The sequence below is a fragment of the Symphodus melops genome (genome assembly GCF_947650265.1).
Source record: "Symphodus melops genome assembly, chromosome: 11".
Taxonomy (NCBI): domain Eukaryota; kingdom Metazoa; phylum Chordata; class Actinopteri; order Labriformes; family Labridae; genus Symphodus; species Symphodus melops.
Genome location: NC_136701.1, coordinates 13,203,567 through 13,220,217, shown reverse-complemented (window position 1 = coordinate 13,220,217; position 16,651 = coordinate 13,203,567). Strand labels below are relative to the sequence as shown.

At 40.5% G+C, this 16,651-nt stretch overlaps 2 protein-coding genes across 2 annotated transcripts; both read right to left on the bottom strand.

The window, feature by feature from the left end:
- Window positions 1-1,385: 1,385 nt before the first annotated feature.
- Window positions 1,386-6,388, bottom strand: prrg3 (proline rich and Gla domain 3). The gene is made up of 4 exons (XM_079356446.1): window positions 5,857-6,388; window positions 4,019-4,067; window positions 3,041-3,201; window positions 1,386-2,009 (listed from the first exon to the last, which is right to left on the bottom strand). Exons 2-4 carry the CDS (start codon window positions 4,026-4,028, stop codon window positions 1,473-1,475), a joined length of 708 nt encoding a protein of 235 aa, XP_079212572.1. The 5' UTR covers window positions 4,029-4,067; window positions 5,857-6,388; the 3' UTR covers window positions 1,386-1,472.
- A 1,712-nt stretch (window positions 6,389-8,100) lies between these two features.
- ripply3 (ripply transcriptional repressor 3) lies at window positions 8,101-11,141 on the bottom strand. Its single transcript, XM_079356447.1, has 4 exons — window positions 10,934-11,141; window positions 10,212-10,290; window positions 9,468-9,541; window positions 8,101-8,374 (listed from the first exon to the last, which is right to left on the bottom strand). Exons 1-4 carry the CDS (start codon window positions 11,029-11,031, stop codon window positions 8,218-8,220), a joined length of 408 nt encoding a protein of 135 aa, XP_079212573.1. The 5' UTR covers window positions 11,032-11,141; the 3' UTR covers window positions 8,101-8,217.
- Window positions 11,142-16,651: the final 5,510 nt, after the last annotated feature.

Genomic DNA, 16,651 nt, shown 5'->3' with positions numbered 1-16,651 from the left:
GATCTTGTTCTGAAAACATTTTACTCAAGGTTCCATTTTTATTTTAAGATAATGTAATAATGACAATTTAAAAAATGGAAACCCTTGATAAAAACAAGAGAAGAATTATGATTCAGATAATGTTAATGTCTTTAAACCAGACACCATTCCATTTTCCCCCCACTTATCCGGGGCCGGGTCACGGGAGCAGCGGTCTAAGCAAAGACGCCCAGACTTCCCTCACCCCAGACACTTCCTCCAGCTCTTCCGGTGGGACAACGATGCATTCCCAGGCCAGCCGAGAGACATAGTCTCTCCAGCGTGTCCTGGGTCTACCCCGAGGCCTCCTCCTGGAGGTGCATGACTGGAACACCTCCATAGAGAGGCGTCTAGGGGGCATCCAGAACAGATGCCCGAGCCACCTCAGCTGACTCCTCTCCATGTGAAGGAGTAGCGGCTCTACTCCGAGCTCCTCACCCTATCTCTAAGGGTGCGCCCAGCCACCCTACGGAGGAAGCCCATTTCAGCCACTTGTATCCGGGATCTCGTTCTTTCGGTCATGACCCAAAGCTCGTGGTCATAGGTGAGGGTAGGAACAAAGTAGACCGGTAAATCGAGAGCTTCGCCTTTTAGCTTAGCTTCAGCTTCAAAACGACGGACCGAGACAACGAATGCATGACTGTGGACGCTGCACCGATCCGTCTGTCAATCTCACGCTGCATCTTCCCCCCTCTAGTGAAAAAGACCCCGAGATACATAAACTCCTCCACCTGGGGCAAGGACTCCTCACCGACCCGGAGAGGGGAAGCCGCCTTTTTCCGGTCGAGAACCATGGCCTCAGATTTAGAGGCACACACTCGGCAGCGAACCGCCCCAGTGCGAGCTAGTAAACCAGATATCTTTTGTAAAATAAATTAAATTAATGCATTTATCTAAACGTGTACCACATTTAAGAGTTTTTGAAAAGACTACATCGTAAAATATCAGTGCAGGTACAAAGTGTTACATAAAACATATAAGAATGTAGAAAAAGTCACGTTTGTTGCTAAGGAGACCCCAAAGACCCCGAGAGTTTGTCAGCGCCTCTTCAGTACAGCATCAGACTCTGCAAGTTGTCTATATGATGAAACATACAGTATATGGATAAGTTTCTGTTGAAACATACAAACGACTGTGACATAACTTATGACATTTAGAAAATAGTCACCTGAAGAAAGATTTAATGTCCTCACTGAGAACGCCCAGAGAGGTAGGAAACAGCACCTGGGACCAATCTGTCACGAGCAAAACAAAGACCAGACTAATGGAGAGTGTGACGAGGTGTTTCAGTGAACTATTACAATTATCCTGGGTGGAACATACACTCAATGGGTATGACTTAAGGTCGCACCCAAATATGTTTACGACATAAAGAAATGGAAAGAACAAACTGGCTTCCAGAGACTCGCAGCCAGCAGCAGACTTCAGTGACATTCTGCCATGGCATCTCTGTCTCATTTCTCCTTTATGATCTCTTCATATTTGGGTGGAGGCTCACTGTAGGATGGTGCTGAGGTTTCATCACCACTGCTTTCAAGGTGTCTCGTCACTTCTTCATAAGAAGGTGGAGGTGTGGCACCAGACAGCTGCGAGGCCACAGACAGAGAAGAATCCTGGACGTAGAGCGCATGGCTGTGGTGGGGGCCACGGGGGTCTGCATGAGAGCCATCTCCTCTCTCAGCACCGCTCACCACTACCATTGGATGTGAACTGGACTGGTGGTGCGAGCCCCCAGTGTGTGTTGCTGGGTCCCTGTGAACCAGGATGCGTGGCAAGCTGCGGTTGTTGGCTAAGTAGCGGTTCTGGGTGTACGCAGGTCGTCGCCGTGTGGCCTTCTGCAGCTGGCACCTCCACAGAAGGAATAGACCGATGATGACGAGCAGAGCCACTCCGAGCAGCGGCACCACCATGTAGACTGTGTCTGCACGCTCGGAGCGACCCTCGTTGTTGCTGCTCACCGTGTAGACGCTGCGAGTTTTCCAAAACTCCATCTGGCAGGCACAGAGCAGGTATGTTTAGCTTTGACCCCGTAACAATTTATTCATAAGTTCATTATTTCTTGCAATAGCGGGGTATAAAAAAAAACATCAAAGTTTTGTGAAAAAATTGAAAATCTTCGTCTTTGTAGCTGTAATATTCACAGTTCATAACCTGGTTGCCAAGCTGTTCTCATAAATTAATTTCATTTTCTACTTTTAGTGAGGGGATTTTATCAGATATTGGACAAATCTGGCAATAAATAAGTTACCAATAGATTTCTTCACAAATATGTTTATAAAGGTATCTCATAAGACATCAAAATATTTAAATCAAACTTCTGTTGGAAAATCTGTGAGATGCTCACAGGGTACCTGGAACAATTGAAGATGTTAACCTCTGCCTATGCTAGCTTGTTAGGGGTCAAACTGGGTGTTCCTTAGGATTCTGAATCCATTGCAAACATATGTTTAGCAAAAAATCCTCTCCTTGATGAAAAAACGGCCACGCCCATTTCTACATGCACATTTAAAAGTAGCTTTGTATGTCGATTTGAATGTCTTGAATACAAGTTTAAAAAAAAATGCTCCACCACATTGTCAAATGTCTTAGAGGTCCAGGTCTGAGTCTTCTCCAGACTCAAAGGATCTTAAAGTGGGGATTGGGACCCCATGGGGGCTCGTGCGGCACTGAGAGGGGGGTCACGAAGATACCTTTCATTACCAAATAAAAAAAACGAATGATCTAAAAATGCATATTTTACCTACTATTGCAAAAGTGTAATTCTACATTTGTATTCGATACCTTGCAGTTCTTGGTGCAAGTACCTTATGTTGATTAAAAAATAATCACACAGCAGCTTATATATCTTTATGTTGATTTATAGTTATATTAATAGAGGTCTCATCTGAAAAAATCTGGCACCCGACCCAATATGAGTTTGACATCCCTGATATAAATATTAAGACAGCGCTCGATAATGCTGTGATTAATGGAGAAGTTGAACACATTTGCTCGGCTGTTACCACGTTTTGCAAAAGCTTACCGTTCTTTCTTTGTTCTCAAACACTTCATTGGCCTCCTCGAAACTGCAGCTTTCCTCGCCACACTCCCTCTCAATGTTCCCCTGTCTCAACTCCTCCATGAAACCATTTGCTCGGGGGAAGCGCTTCAGGACAGAGTGTGCATCCGGACCATTGAGAAAAGCTTCAACACAGAAAAGAAGCAAACATAATAGTTTAACCATTCATGCCATTTTTTTCTCAACAGTCTAAAGCAGGGGATCCCGAACGTTTTAGCTTATGACAACCAAGATAATGTGGATCATAAGAGAGGGAGGACCCTCACTGTCCCTGTAGGTGGTTAAGGTTTATAACTTAGTGCACACCCATGCACCAACACTGATAGGAATATTGCATCTTCACATCTACTCTTAGGCAACATGATAAATGAAAGCCATAAACATCCTCTTTGGAAAAATAATAAGATTTCATGTATCGAGGGAAAATGTTTAGAGACATCTGGTGCCCTCTAGTGGCAAAAGATTGTAGCAGTTTACTGAAGTTAACCTTTCTGCTATCTAAAAGATGCACACAGTATATCATACTGTGAAACAAGACATAAAATAAATAAAGAGACTAAACAAAAATGCCTCTATGTCTTTAGGAATCAATACGTAACAAAAATTGTACACAGTTACGTAGAAACTAAATAAAGCACCAATTTGCTGATCTATTAAAAAGACTTGAAGCGTTGACACAACTTGATACTTTCCCTGATCGGTCTAATTAGTCTCATTAAGATGAATATTCTCTTATCTCAAACATTAATATTTATTGTAGATGCTAAAGGAGTTATAAAAGGCATTTTCTATTTTTATCTGGCAGGGCAAAAAACTTGAAAATTGAAGACAATACTTTGCCATTGTCATTTAGTGGCATGACCACAATGGTTATGCTCGCCGTACAACAATTTTGAATTTTGTGTATTGTATTGAACATTCACATGTGGACTTGGTGCTTACCAGCAGCCATGCTCCTGCCGAGCCACTCGCACTGTGAGAGAGTGCAGACCTGCAGGGGGACATAACACATACATCCAGTTACAGTCATTTCACGAAGAAACTGTTAAATAAGTGTCACCACTGTCACTCTGCCATATCCAAAAGGGTAAACAAAATAATTCATAACCACATATATAATCAGAATCACTACAGCAGCTGTAAAGACATCTGGGTTGATACTATTGTAAGATATTTGGCTCTGTCTTGGGACAAACTCTATGCATTTAAGTTTCACCTGGTAAATAGTAGTAAAATGGGGCTTTTATTCTGAAGGATTAGAAACCAAAGTGCTGTGATGTGGTGTAGATGAGTGTTTATACCGGTGAGTGTGTGAGGTATTTATTGAGTTAGCCAAGTTTTTTGGTTTTGAATTGTACCATTATCTTTGTGTCATTTCTGTATTTTTGTTTTATTGTGTGTCAGTCTGATGGCATTAGGAAATGTTTTCTTTAAATGAGTCTGAATTATCCAATGAGGAATGGGCCATCTGAGGCCAGACTATTTATTCATTCATCTGAAACATGTGGTTTTTTCTTGCAGCCCAGCTTATGGGCAGGAAACCTGTGCTCGAGTGGATGTTTTGGGTCTATCTCAAATGATGCACTCAGACTTGACTTCAGCTCATGTGCCATCGCTTACTGGAAGAAGACGTTTGATAGTGCCAGGCAGTTTGGTGCTGATGGAGGTACTTTGATGGTACGTCACTGGTTGTCTGAAGGGGACATATATTACATCTATAATCCTACAGTACAGAGGAATGTCTGAAACTTGCTTGCTTCCCATCGGAAAGATCCCTAACAGGGTCCTAGCTGTATTCGATTCTCAGGGGTTACCTGGTCATATGTCTTGTACTGTACACTTTGTCCATTACACTAAAGTGGCAGACAATCCCATGCCGCCGAGGGTCCTGCTGCAGTACATGGAGAGCTTCTGGTTGATAGAGGAAGACCCTACCATTTAGGCACAGCCACAGTTATAGCTATGAGCCATTCAATAAAGAAATTGTTAAAAGAAGATGTAGCCTACTGTAGGCCTACTTCAAAAATGTTGATAAGTTGAAAATTGAAAATAAAATTTAATCAGTATAACATTCAGTAAAAATCACAGTTAAAAACCAAAAACTACAAGAACTACAAAAAAAATTACAGCTTTTAAGGTTTGTGGATGATTTTTTACTGTTGAACAAAATCACAGTATAAAAAATGTGACGTGATTATGTAGCCCCCCCCCACACACACACACACACACACACACACACACAAGCTCTACATCTGATATAGGCTAATACAAATATAGACCGAAAGGGTGTGGGGTTTCCATAGTAACTGAGCTGAAGATAGAGGAGACGCTGCATCCAGACCAACTTAAAGAATAAGGGTAGGAGAAGGTTAATTTAAAAAAAAAAGGAAATGATTTGAAATGATGATTAATAAAGAACAGCCAAAAGGGGACACGACAGACAGCCACGCGCATGAACACACAGACACACACAACAATAACAAACGCTATTCACAAAAAAGACAATATTCTTTTTTATAGTTGCAGGTAAAAATGCTTCATATAAGCTATTTGACTGAAGCACAGTCATTTTGTGATCAGACGAGGGGCCTTCATACATTTATTACTGCAAATCAAAAATTAATTGCGGACTCATGTTAACTCAACATATTTCACTGTAGGCTATTTATAATATAGGCATATATCCCACAATTTCACAAACAACCAGCAGCTGGGGATTAATGGATAAATCAGACACGTGTAGATTGAGAGAGGGATGTATATAAAGAAAATCTTCTTACCCTCCTTCCTTTTCATAAAAAGCCTTTTCCCTTCCTTCTCCGATTCCAGGGAACTCCCACGTGTCGTGGCGTTGTCACCCGTGATTGACGTATCTTGAAGCCAATTGAGGGGAGGAATCCCTGCCCATAGAGCTCAACCGTGACCGCCTACTTTTCCAGTCTGGTTCCGGAAGTACATTTCCCCTGTCAAATCCTTCCTTCATTTTTCATAAAAACCCTTATATCAAGAGATTGGCGCCTGGAACATATAGTGCATTTAATCCGTCACCAAAATGGCATTAATTAAAACAGGAAAAACCGCAAAGGTACAGGACAGTGTACATAATTTCCTTCCGGAGTCTAGGAACTGCATATCCCACAATCCATTGCAAGTGATATCGTTTCTTCTTAAAAGTAACTTTTGTCTATGTTATACCGTTAATGAAAGCGTTGTACTATCCTGTAATGTGTGTTGTGGAATTTGTGAAAGACATTCACAGCAGCATGACAAACATGTCAGCAAAGGACTGAAAACAAGGCTATATTCTTACAAATTATGATAACTATTAGGAAGAAATGAACAAGACGGCTTAAACTCTACTTAGTAGAGTAAAATAACCAGCAGTTAAGTTTCTACTATAAACTTAACTACTGGTTATTTTACTTCCAGTTATGTTTTTATTCTCATTTGGTTATCGACTTGATTCTAAGCATTTGTTAATCTTTTTTTTTATCCTGTCCTGAGACAGAGAGAAGCCCTCAACTCCCAATTAAACCAGAAGTCTTTAATTACACATCAAATGTTGTATAATTACAAGAAAAATCAAACGTAATAACAACTTATCCATAGTTATAAAAATATGACATTTGTGTAAACACTCTTAAATAGCTTATTTGATTTCTGATGTCACAGTTGGGAAATGAGGCAGATGCACAAATGTATGAAACAATAAGTTATAACACATGTGCAAAATAAATTCTATGTACACTGGGAAGGGTCAGAACCTGAGAGTGACTGTAAACATGAACAAGTGTCCCAAAATAGAGAACATGGTGCATGGCTTTTATTCTCTCACAAGTCACTGACAGAATATCAGTGTGGAGCAGATACTCTGTGGAAGTGCACAACAGGTATGTGCAATTACAGAACACATCAAAGTCCACAGAAGGTGCATTAAACATGGACAGAATAATACTAAATATTACTTTGACTTCAGAATCCTGAAGCGCTTTCAGGCTGCATCTACACAGCTATTTTTTTTTTTTTTTTAAACAATCTGTCTACATTCACATGCCTAGAATAAAAAAAAATCTTTTGTGATTTACGTCAAGGTTTATGTAAAAACAAAACAAAAAACCCCCCCTACACTATATCCCACATGCGATGGGCAGTGGCATGGTATAAGAACTTTAACAAGACAAACAGCGAGCACTGATAACAAGATCAGAGCCTGAAATCAGTCATTGATATGTAGCTTAATGCTACTAGTTAAGCCTGATGTACTTTTATTAAAGAAAAAGGGTCATGTGATAGGCTCAGGACCAATCAGGGAGTACATGGTATAGTTAATATGACTTCATCAGAAAGTGATGCTTCATATTGGAGGGAGTATATTTGGAAGGACCCAGCTCTTGTAGCCATTGTAGACCCCTAAGAACAAACTTAAATAGGACAGTCAGGTCTACGGAGGATTCCTCTTTTCCCTTTGACCATTTACAAAGCACCAACCAAGTTTCATTGCAATATCAAATACAGACCAGCTCAAGGTTGTTCAACACCATGAATGAGCTAAACAACCTTCAGGAAAACAAACCTTGGTGATTTGCAAAGCTAGACATATTGTGAATCCTGATGAGACTTCGGACTCTTTTTTAGCTTACCATTTTAATGTTGTCGTAATTGTGTACTGTATGCCAAATGAAACGTAGCTTCGAAACATAGATTTAAAGAAAATGGCACACAATATATATTGGGATAATATGGACCTAGAAGGAGGACTGGTCTTGAAAAGAAGATATATTGCAACATCACCTTCATTTGCTGGTGTGACATAATCGGCCTTCATATGCACACACTAAAGACAAAGGATTCAGCCATTATATTGGGACAGAGCCGACGTCTTGTTCTCTCTCTGGAACAGCAGCTTTCGTTTAAGAAGATGACATTCAGGAAAGAAGCCAGGCATTCGCTTCGCAAACTAGTGTTTAAAGAGAAGTATGTACTAGTGTGATCATATCTATGTTGTGGAGACCTTTTTGGTCTCACCTGTGAAGGCTGTAGACTGATTTGCTCTCCTCCAGTGCCCCCTTTTGGAGGTTTGTCTCTTTGTCCCTTTACATCAGTTGCAGGATGTGAAATGAGACTGCTGTTTAAGGCCCTCTTCAAATGTCACTGTCCTCCTTCCAGTCCTTCTCATCTTCATCTTCACTGTCAGTCTCCTCATAAAAGCTGATCGTTGCCTGAATGGGGAAATTCCTCAGTAAGGCCTCTCCATCGCTGTACAGATAATCAAATGATTTTGATTTGGGCCAAAACAACCTGTTTGAGAGGAGAGATGAGTGTTAGGTAAAAAAGACAAAACCTTTATGATTTCTCTTTTGTTTCAGAGTAGAGCAGGGTTATTCAGTTAAAACCCATTCATATGCTGGCGACGAAGCAGCAGGAGCCATTCGTAGTTCAGTGTCTTGTCCAGGGACACGTCAGACATGTTGCTGCAGCAGCTGGGGTTCGAACCCTCGACCTTCCGGGTACGATATAATAACTCTACAAACCGAGCCAAAGCCGCCCCAGGTCTCCCCTCAGAACATTTTTAACACCACAATGTCTTTCCCTACATTCTGATAAATTCTTCTGCACAACTTTGAAATGACGATTTAGTATTGTGTCCTCTTCTATCTCATTTCATTTGAACACGTGGACTTGAAATTTTAATCCAGAATGGGTTTATTCTATGATGTAAAGAAAAGTTTAGTTCTTAGAGGGGGCGGGACATTGTTGATTGTCAGAAGATCACCATGGTATCGCAGTCTCACCTGCTTACTATACTTAAGAGAAGAGAAAGAGCTGCTGACTGACATTGCTTGAAGTAGCTCATATAGGCATGGAAATCAAAGAAGAATTAAATAATAGTAGGCTACCAGTTTTAAAAAATGTCAGCAACTGAGGTCCAGAACTCTCTGATATGAGCCTCCCTCTGTTTCGTAACATAGTTATAGTACATTCTCATGTCCGTTATCACAACAGGTAATCTTAGGGTGGAGATACTTTTTAGTAATATGTAAATCTGAAAACAGCAGCAGCATCAGTTTCAACTACAGCTATATCTCCCATCACTGCTTGTCTGAGCTCTATAACTCTCAGCAGACTGTTAACGTCTCTTTGGCTCGTTTAATCCGTTTGTTGTGTCGCTCTCCGAAATACAAACATTAACTGTGCAAACTCTGTAGATAACAGTTACTGTAAATACAACCAGGATGGAGTTCTTTTTACGGACTAACTCTTAAGTTTAATTTTCAGCGATACATGAATCCCACTCTGTCTTTGCAGGAGCCTAAACCGCAGCATGACCTCTTTGCAGTCCTCTGCAGATAGAAGGCAGTGACGATGTACTGTATGAGAGTGAAAACCTGACCTGACAGGGTGCTGGAAGGCCTGACGTTTCCCATCTGATGAGCAGCAGCCAGGCACTGATGATCTGGAGTATGGCTGAGTAAACACAAAGGATGAGAGTACATGTTGAAGTAAACACTAAAAGTTCACACATGTTCTTAAATGGAAGATTTCCTGCTCAAACACCTGTGTGATTCTGAACATTTTTAAATCATGAAACATAACTAGCTTTGATTCTATCCTATTATGTCATATTGTATCACATGTTGGGGCCTGGGCAGCTTGTGAAAACAGCCATTAAACCACTTGTCTTCATATAAACAAACCATTGTCTTTGTGTTTACATTAGCCAACACAAAGCAGATTGTAAAAAAAAAACATAAGTGGTGGATGTGAAAATCAATTCACATTTTAGTCAGTGTTGGGATCCTGATGTTTCTTCAGATTTCACTGATCCATTTGCTTGATTTTTTTATTAGCTTTCAGTGGTTTGTAAGTTCTGTGTCAACTGCACAACGGAGGGGTTGAAGTTGTAAAATGAAAGAGTGATTGTGTTTAATATTCCTGATCTCAATAAAAGTCCAAATTAACGTTTTTTTGTTGTTTTTTTACCTTTTGGGAATTACCTCTAATTAAGCAGCTTTACATGGTACCTTGAGAAATGCTGAACAACTCTGACAGTCCAAAACAAAGGACTCATCAACTGTTTCAGCTCCAAACATCTGTGAGGTGAATGTTTGGTGTCAGACATGGAGTTGCTACTTACACAGGAGAGCCGGCTCTGAGGGCTTCGCTCTGATTGGTCCATGCTGCTGGATAACCATGGCCTCCACAGTGGGCTCTGTCTGCAGGGAGGAAAGTTGCAAGTAAAGACTGATTAATATAAAAATGGTTTATTTGTAGTCTTTTATACATACTTTTTTTTAAATGGTGAAATTACTAGAAAAAAATATGTTGTAGCTTTTGACTTAATAGCCTATGAGTAACAAGTGCACTTTACTGTTACTTTACTTCAAATGGAATCACAAAGTGTTGACACCTTGTTTCAACGTTTACTTAATTTGGGGTCTAATGGTTAATATGTGCAAAACGTTAGAATTGTGTGAAAGGACTGCTTAATCATGCAGCCAGTAAAGTGGCTATAAAGGCTTGGGGAAAATTGTGTCCCATCAAAGAACACCGATCCAAAGAATTTGAGTTAATACCAACATTAGAGTACAATAGGCTTCTCAACCCCAACAACATAATCTGCGACGATGTATCTGCTACTTCAGCCTTCCCACTACTCGGGCTGCAGAGTTATGGTATCAAACCGGTGCAGCAGTCCGGGAAAATGAGGAAGCACGCTATGAATATCGGGCTGAACCGGTAAACAGGGATTCAGACTATAGATTTGGAGGTTTGCTAACAGTAGTGCACATGCCGGTCATTAAAATGAACAGAATTAACCCTGTCAGATGTTCATCTGCTGCACAGGAGCCAACATACCTGCCGTTTGTGTCCGAGCTGCTGCTGACTGTTGGCGGACGGGACCATCGTCCGGCACAGAAGGAAGGACTCTGGAAAAGCAGGCATGCAGAATTCATCCTTATCAAAACTGCACCTCTACCGAAAAAAGGAAAAAAAAGCTTAGTATGTCCTATCGATGAGTGGATGTGATCGCCAGCTACACTTCTGTGACTTCTATAAAACCGGACTGTAGCAGAGATGAGAGGCGAGATGAGGGGCGAAGCGATGTTTGGAGACCGGGCCAACTGTGTCAGGAGCTTATAAAGCCCCACGTGTGTGTGTGTGTGTGTGTGTGTGTGTGTGTGTGTGTGTGTGTGTGTGTGTGTTTAGTCTATCTTTACAATAGGTACAAGCACTAAAGACCACCACCTTTACTGACCCCGTAAATAAAGATATGTAGGCCCAATAATAGTTAAACAGTTACTCAGTAATGCATGTTGGCTTTTTAGGGGTAAACTCAGAGCTTTAACATTTACATGTTTCAAAAAGGATGAAATGAGTAAATAATGAGTAATTCTCCAAATATTAAAACACGATCAAATCTAATTTCACAATACATAAGAATCAAGCTTACTTTGTTTTTACATTTTATTTGTTTCACAATTTTTTTTTCACCCAAACTATAGGTATAGTTAACCATTCTGAATTTAAATGCAACTGCATGTGATGTCCCTCCTCATTTTCAGTAGTTTGGATTATTTTGAGTATTTATTGGAAAGATATTGATTGCAAAACGTAACTGTTCCTATTTGCCATGTGTCCCATTTCGCCAAAACCCAGTAACTAAAATGAAAGGCATACACAAAGACACAAATGTCAGTAAGGTGTTCAGGGTCTGAAAGGGGTGTTAAAAAGACATACGTGGAAGGGGAGGAACAATTCAATAGAAAGCAGAATGAATTTGAAACCAGAGATTACAGTAAAATGAACAAATTCACATTATTTCACCATTAAAAAAAAACAATTTCAGAATTATTTTCCACCACTTGTGAAAAAGATCACATTAGTCATAAGTCTAGCCTTTGCTTTGAAGGAATAGATGTCATTGTTCTCAGTCTAATTATCTCTTGTTGATTAGTTTACTGTCACTATCTATTCCTTTTTTTCACAGATGGTGTCTAACTTTTCTTCTCCTTGTTTGTACAGACAACCTGCTGGTTTGAGAGTTCCCGCCTCCCTGCAGTTCTGTTTGGACAAGTGACTCTTCTACAAACTGCTTAATGTGAGGAGGCAGCAGAGTGGAGGGCCCTTCACAATGCCAGCCAACACAATGAATGTTTCCTATTAAAGAATAGGCTGTAACTATAGTAAAGCAAAAAATTGAGATTGTTACTTTTCACAACTAAAGAAATGGTGCTTCATAAGTTTTCCACTTTATTCTTGCAATATTTTTAGAATGCATGCTCCGATCCAGACACACTTTAAGCACTGGTGATGTGTTTTTCCTATTAATGCAGGTGTGAAAATCCTCACCACATGTCTGGTTTAATGGCACCTAATGGTCCTTAATAGCTTTTTCTTTTGGGATTCAGCAAAAGACCCTCCACCCTGCTGGGAGACAGACAGCAGCAAACTGGTACAAAAGGCACATATGGGACAAGTGTTATTATAAGAGAAGCAACAAGTCAAACTAGGTCCCCTTCTGCCTGCCATTAAAGTGGACTTTATCTGATCCATATTCTGTAGAATTAATTTACCCATTCTGTATTACTTTATCATCATTTTAAGCATGTGTGGGGTTTATATTTTCCTGTATTATAATTTTTTTCTCATTCTCTAAGTCTTTTTATATTGACATTACACCAACATAAACATGAAAAATATTTTTTTTTTAAATTGGTAAAACAGAATATGAAAGGATAATTTAGAGGAGGACAAGCAGCAGAAATCTTGTTTAGATTTGTTTCACATTGTACAAGTCAAACGCTTACAGGTATTTTGCTTGGTGTGTTGTGATGTACATCATCAGCAGATACAGTATGTGCTCTCCTTAATCTGTAATCAGAATGAGAAAGCCAAAGCTGAGCAAAAGCTTTACAAAATTAAAAGATTATTAGGAGCTCATAAAAACCTTTGGCAGTAATGAGCACGTCAAATATTACTGTATGTGACAAACTGAATAAACTTCAGATGGAGTTTGGCAGGGGGATTATTAATATACAGTTCTCCTGTCAGAGGTCATAAACCTCTTTGACTCCACACCACAGCAGCACCATGTTCTACCTCTTATCTATGCCCATGAGTCATGGGAAAACAAGGAATGGCACACTTGTTTACCCTCCCTCATCCGTGTGTTTGTACCCCCACTGTTTTCACATTTGCTGACAGCACAGACGGGTGCTCCTCCTCCATGCTCTTCCCCCCAGGTTGAGGAATGCAGCTAATGAGTGAGCAGCTGCTCCTTTGTCTTGTGCTTTCTATTTTCAGAGGTGAATTTGCCTTTATGTAGAGACTCAGAGGCAGAGAACGAAAAAGGTAACATACACACGTTAGATATAGGTAACACATTTAATCTTGAGATTGCATGACATACACACCAAGTCTAGAATGAACTCTTTTTTGTATTTACAGTACAATTAGTTACGAGGACCATCCGGTTCCTAACTACAGATTGAGCTATACCACCGACCCTTATGTGAGATGGTGGACATGTTGATTTCCAACATTTGTCAGGCAAACTAACAGACTTTTCTTCCCGTCATTCTTTCATATCCTGGGTTTTGGCGCCAACTGTTGCTTAACAGAATCAGGATCGCTCTTTACAATTATCTATTCATATGACAAAATTATCAAGAGGAAAAAAACAGAGGTAAATACAATCCTTCTGACCAAGGTAATTACTTCATTGATAACTGATGTGTGAGTGGCATGATGTATATGAAGAGGTGCGCTTGAATAGTTTTGCGCCTTTACAACTGCAACACGCTGCTCAAAGTGCCTCAGTGAAGACACGATGTATAGGTGTCAAATTTTCCAGAAATGTTTCATAGAATTTGCAGCCTTAGCTGAAAGGGTAGGAAGCTTGACCAGTTTTCATGGATTTATTGCCGGATTGATTTCTCCCACCAAGAGATTTGTATGCTCTACAGTATGTTCTGAATCCAACGTTACTGTCTCAAGGTCAGATGATGAAATTTTTGGATACATTTTTTTCACGAAAAATTTTGGACACACGGAGCTCAGAGTAAGTGCAAGCAGGAAGACTAGTGTTGTTTTACTCATTCATTCACCTTCTCATTTCAGCCTTAAACTACTCCCCCTAACACCTCCCTTATCTCACACTCTGGTGATGACTATGGGCATGCATCATCTAAGTAATTAATCAACCAGACTCTGCCTCAACCTCTCTCAACCAATCACCCAAAAACAGTCTCGTTCTCCCACAGTCATTCTGTTGTTTCAGTTTCACCACTGCAACCATACTCCACCTCAGTCACCTCCATCCAGCTCAGCAGAGTCCAGATTCAGGCTGTAACCCACTTCTCATCACAGCCACAGGGAGGTATCCTATCCTGCATCGGCCTCATTACCCATCTGAGTACTGTTGTGGAATTTTTCTATTACCAAAGAGTGAAAATAAAGAGTGAGAAGATCTATTCAAGAAAAGAACCCCAAGCTCGATCTAGTCTCAATGAACATTTATTCAAAGGCAGAATCAGTGTTTGAAGACCCCTCTCTCATACGGTGAGGAAAGAAAGACGCCCAGAGGAAAGGCAAACATGAATACTTATACATTTCCATCACACTACACAGGGCACTTCCCCATCACCACATAGGGCCACTGCCCACCTGGCAGGGCACAATCTATCTCCTTGTGTGAGAAAAAGAGCCTACGTGACTATTTACCATCTCCCAAGGTTGAGAAGGAGATGGAATCTAATGAGAAAGAGCCTGGGTGACTCTTCCCACATGCACAAACAGTGAGAAATAGAATATAGGGTGAGAAATGATGGAAATCAAAACACCCGATAGGCTGTGCATGTGTGTTCGCAGTCAATTTAGGATACTTTTTATATGACAGATTACATGAGACCTTTGTACAACGCATATAGTAAACATGGAGTAAAAATGTTCCATATACAGGTAAAAGCCAGTAAATTAGAATATTTTGAAAAACTTGATTTATTTCAGTAATTGCATTCAAAAGGTGTAACTTGTACATTATATTTATTCATTGCACACAGACTGATGCATTCAAATGTTTATTTCATTTAATTTTGATGATTTGAAGTGGCAACAAATGAAAATCCAAAATTCCGTGTGTCACAAAATTAGAATATTACTTAAGGCTGATACAAAAAAGGGATTTTTAGAAATGTTGGCCAACTGAAAAGTATGAAAATGAAAAATGTGAGCATGTACAATACTCAATACTTGGTTGGAGCTCCTTTTGCCTCAATTACTGTGTTAATGCGGCGTGGCATGGAGTCCATGAGTTTCTGGCACTGCTCAGGTGTTATGAGAGCCCAGGTTGCTCTGATAGTGGCCTTCAACTCTTCTGCGTTTTTGGGTCTGGCATTCTGCATCTTCCTTTTCACAATACCCCACAGATTTTCTATGGGGCTAAGGTCAGGGGAGTTGGCTGGCCAATTTAGAACAGAAATACCATGGTCCGTAAACCAGGCACGGGTAGATTTTGCGGTGTGTGCAGGCGCCAAGTCCTGTTGGAACTTGAAATCTCCATCTCCATAGAGCAGGTCAGCAGCAGGAAGCATGAAGTGCTCTAAAACTTGCTGGTATACGGCTGCGTTGACCCTGGATCTCAGGAAACAGAGTGGACCGACACCAGCAGATGACATGGCACCCCAAACCCTCACTGATGGTGGAAACTTTACACTAGACTTCAGGCAACGTGGATCCTGTGCCTCTCCTGTCCTCCTCCAGACTCTGGGACCTCGATTTCCAAAGGAAATGCAAAATTTGCTTTCGTCAGAAAACATGACTTTGGACCACTCAGCAGCAGTCCAGCTCTTTTTTTCCTTAGCCCAGGTGAGACGCTTTTCGCGCTGTTTCTTGGTCAACAGTGGCTTGACACGAGGTATGCGGCAGTTGAAACCCATGTCTTTCAAGCGTCTCTTGGTGGTGGATCTTGAAGCACTGACTCCAGCAGCTGTCCACTCCTTGTGAATCTCCCCCACATTTTTGAATGGGTTTTTTTTCACAATCTTGACCAGGGCGCGGTGATCCCTATTGCTTGTACACTTTTTCTGACCACGGTTTTTCCTTCCCTTTGCCTCTCCATTAATGTGTTTGGACACAGAGCTCTGAGAACAGCCAGCCTCTTCAGCAATAACCTTTTGTGTCTTTCCCTCCTTGTGCAATGTGTCGATGGTCGCCTTTTGGACAGCTGTCAAATCTGAAGTCTTCCCCATGTTTGTGTAGGCTTCAGAACTGGACTGAGAGACCATTTAAAGCCCTTTGCAGGTGTTTTGAGTTAATCAGCTGATTAGTTTGTGGCACCAGGTATCTTCAAAATGTAACCCTAACACAATATTCTAATTTTGTGACACACGGAATTTTGGATTTTCATTTGTTGCCACTTCAAATCATCAAAATTAAATGAAATAAACATTTGAATGCATCAGTCTGTGTGCAATGAATAAATATAATGTACAAGTTACACCTTTTGAATGCAATTACTGAAATAAATCAAGTTTTTCAAAATATTCTAATTTACTGGCTTTTACCTGTATAAAG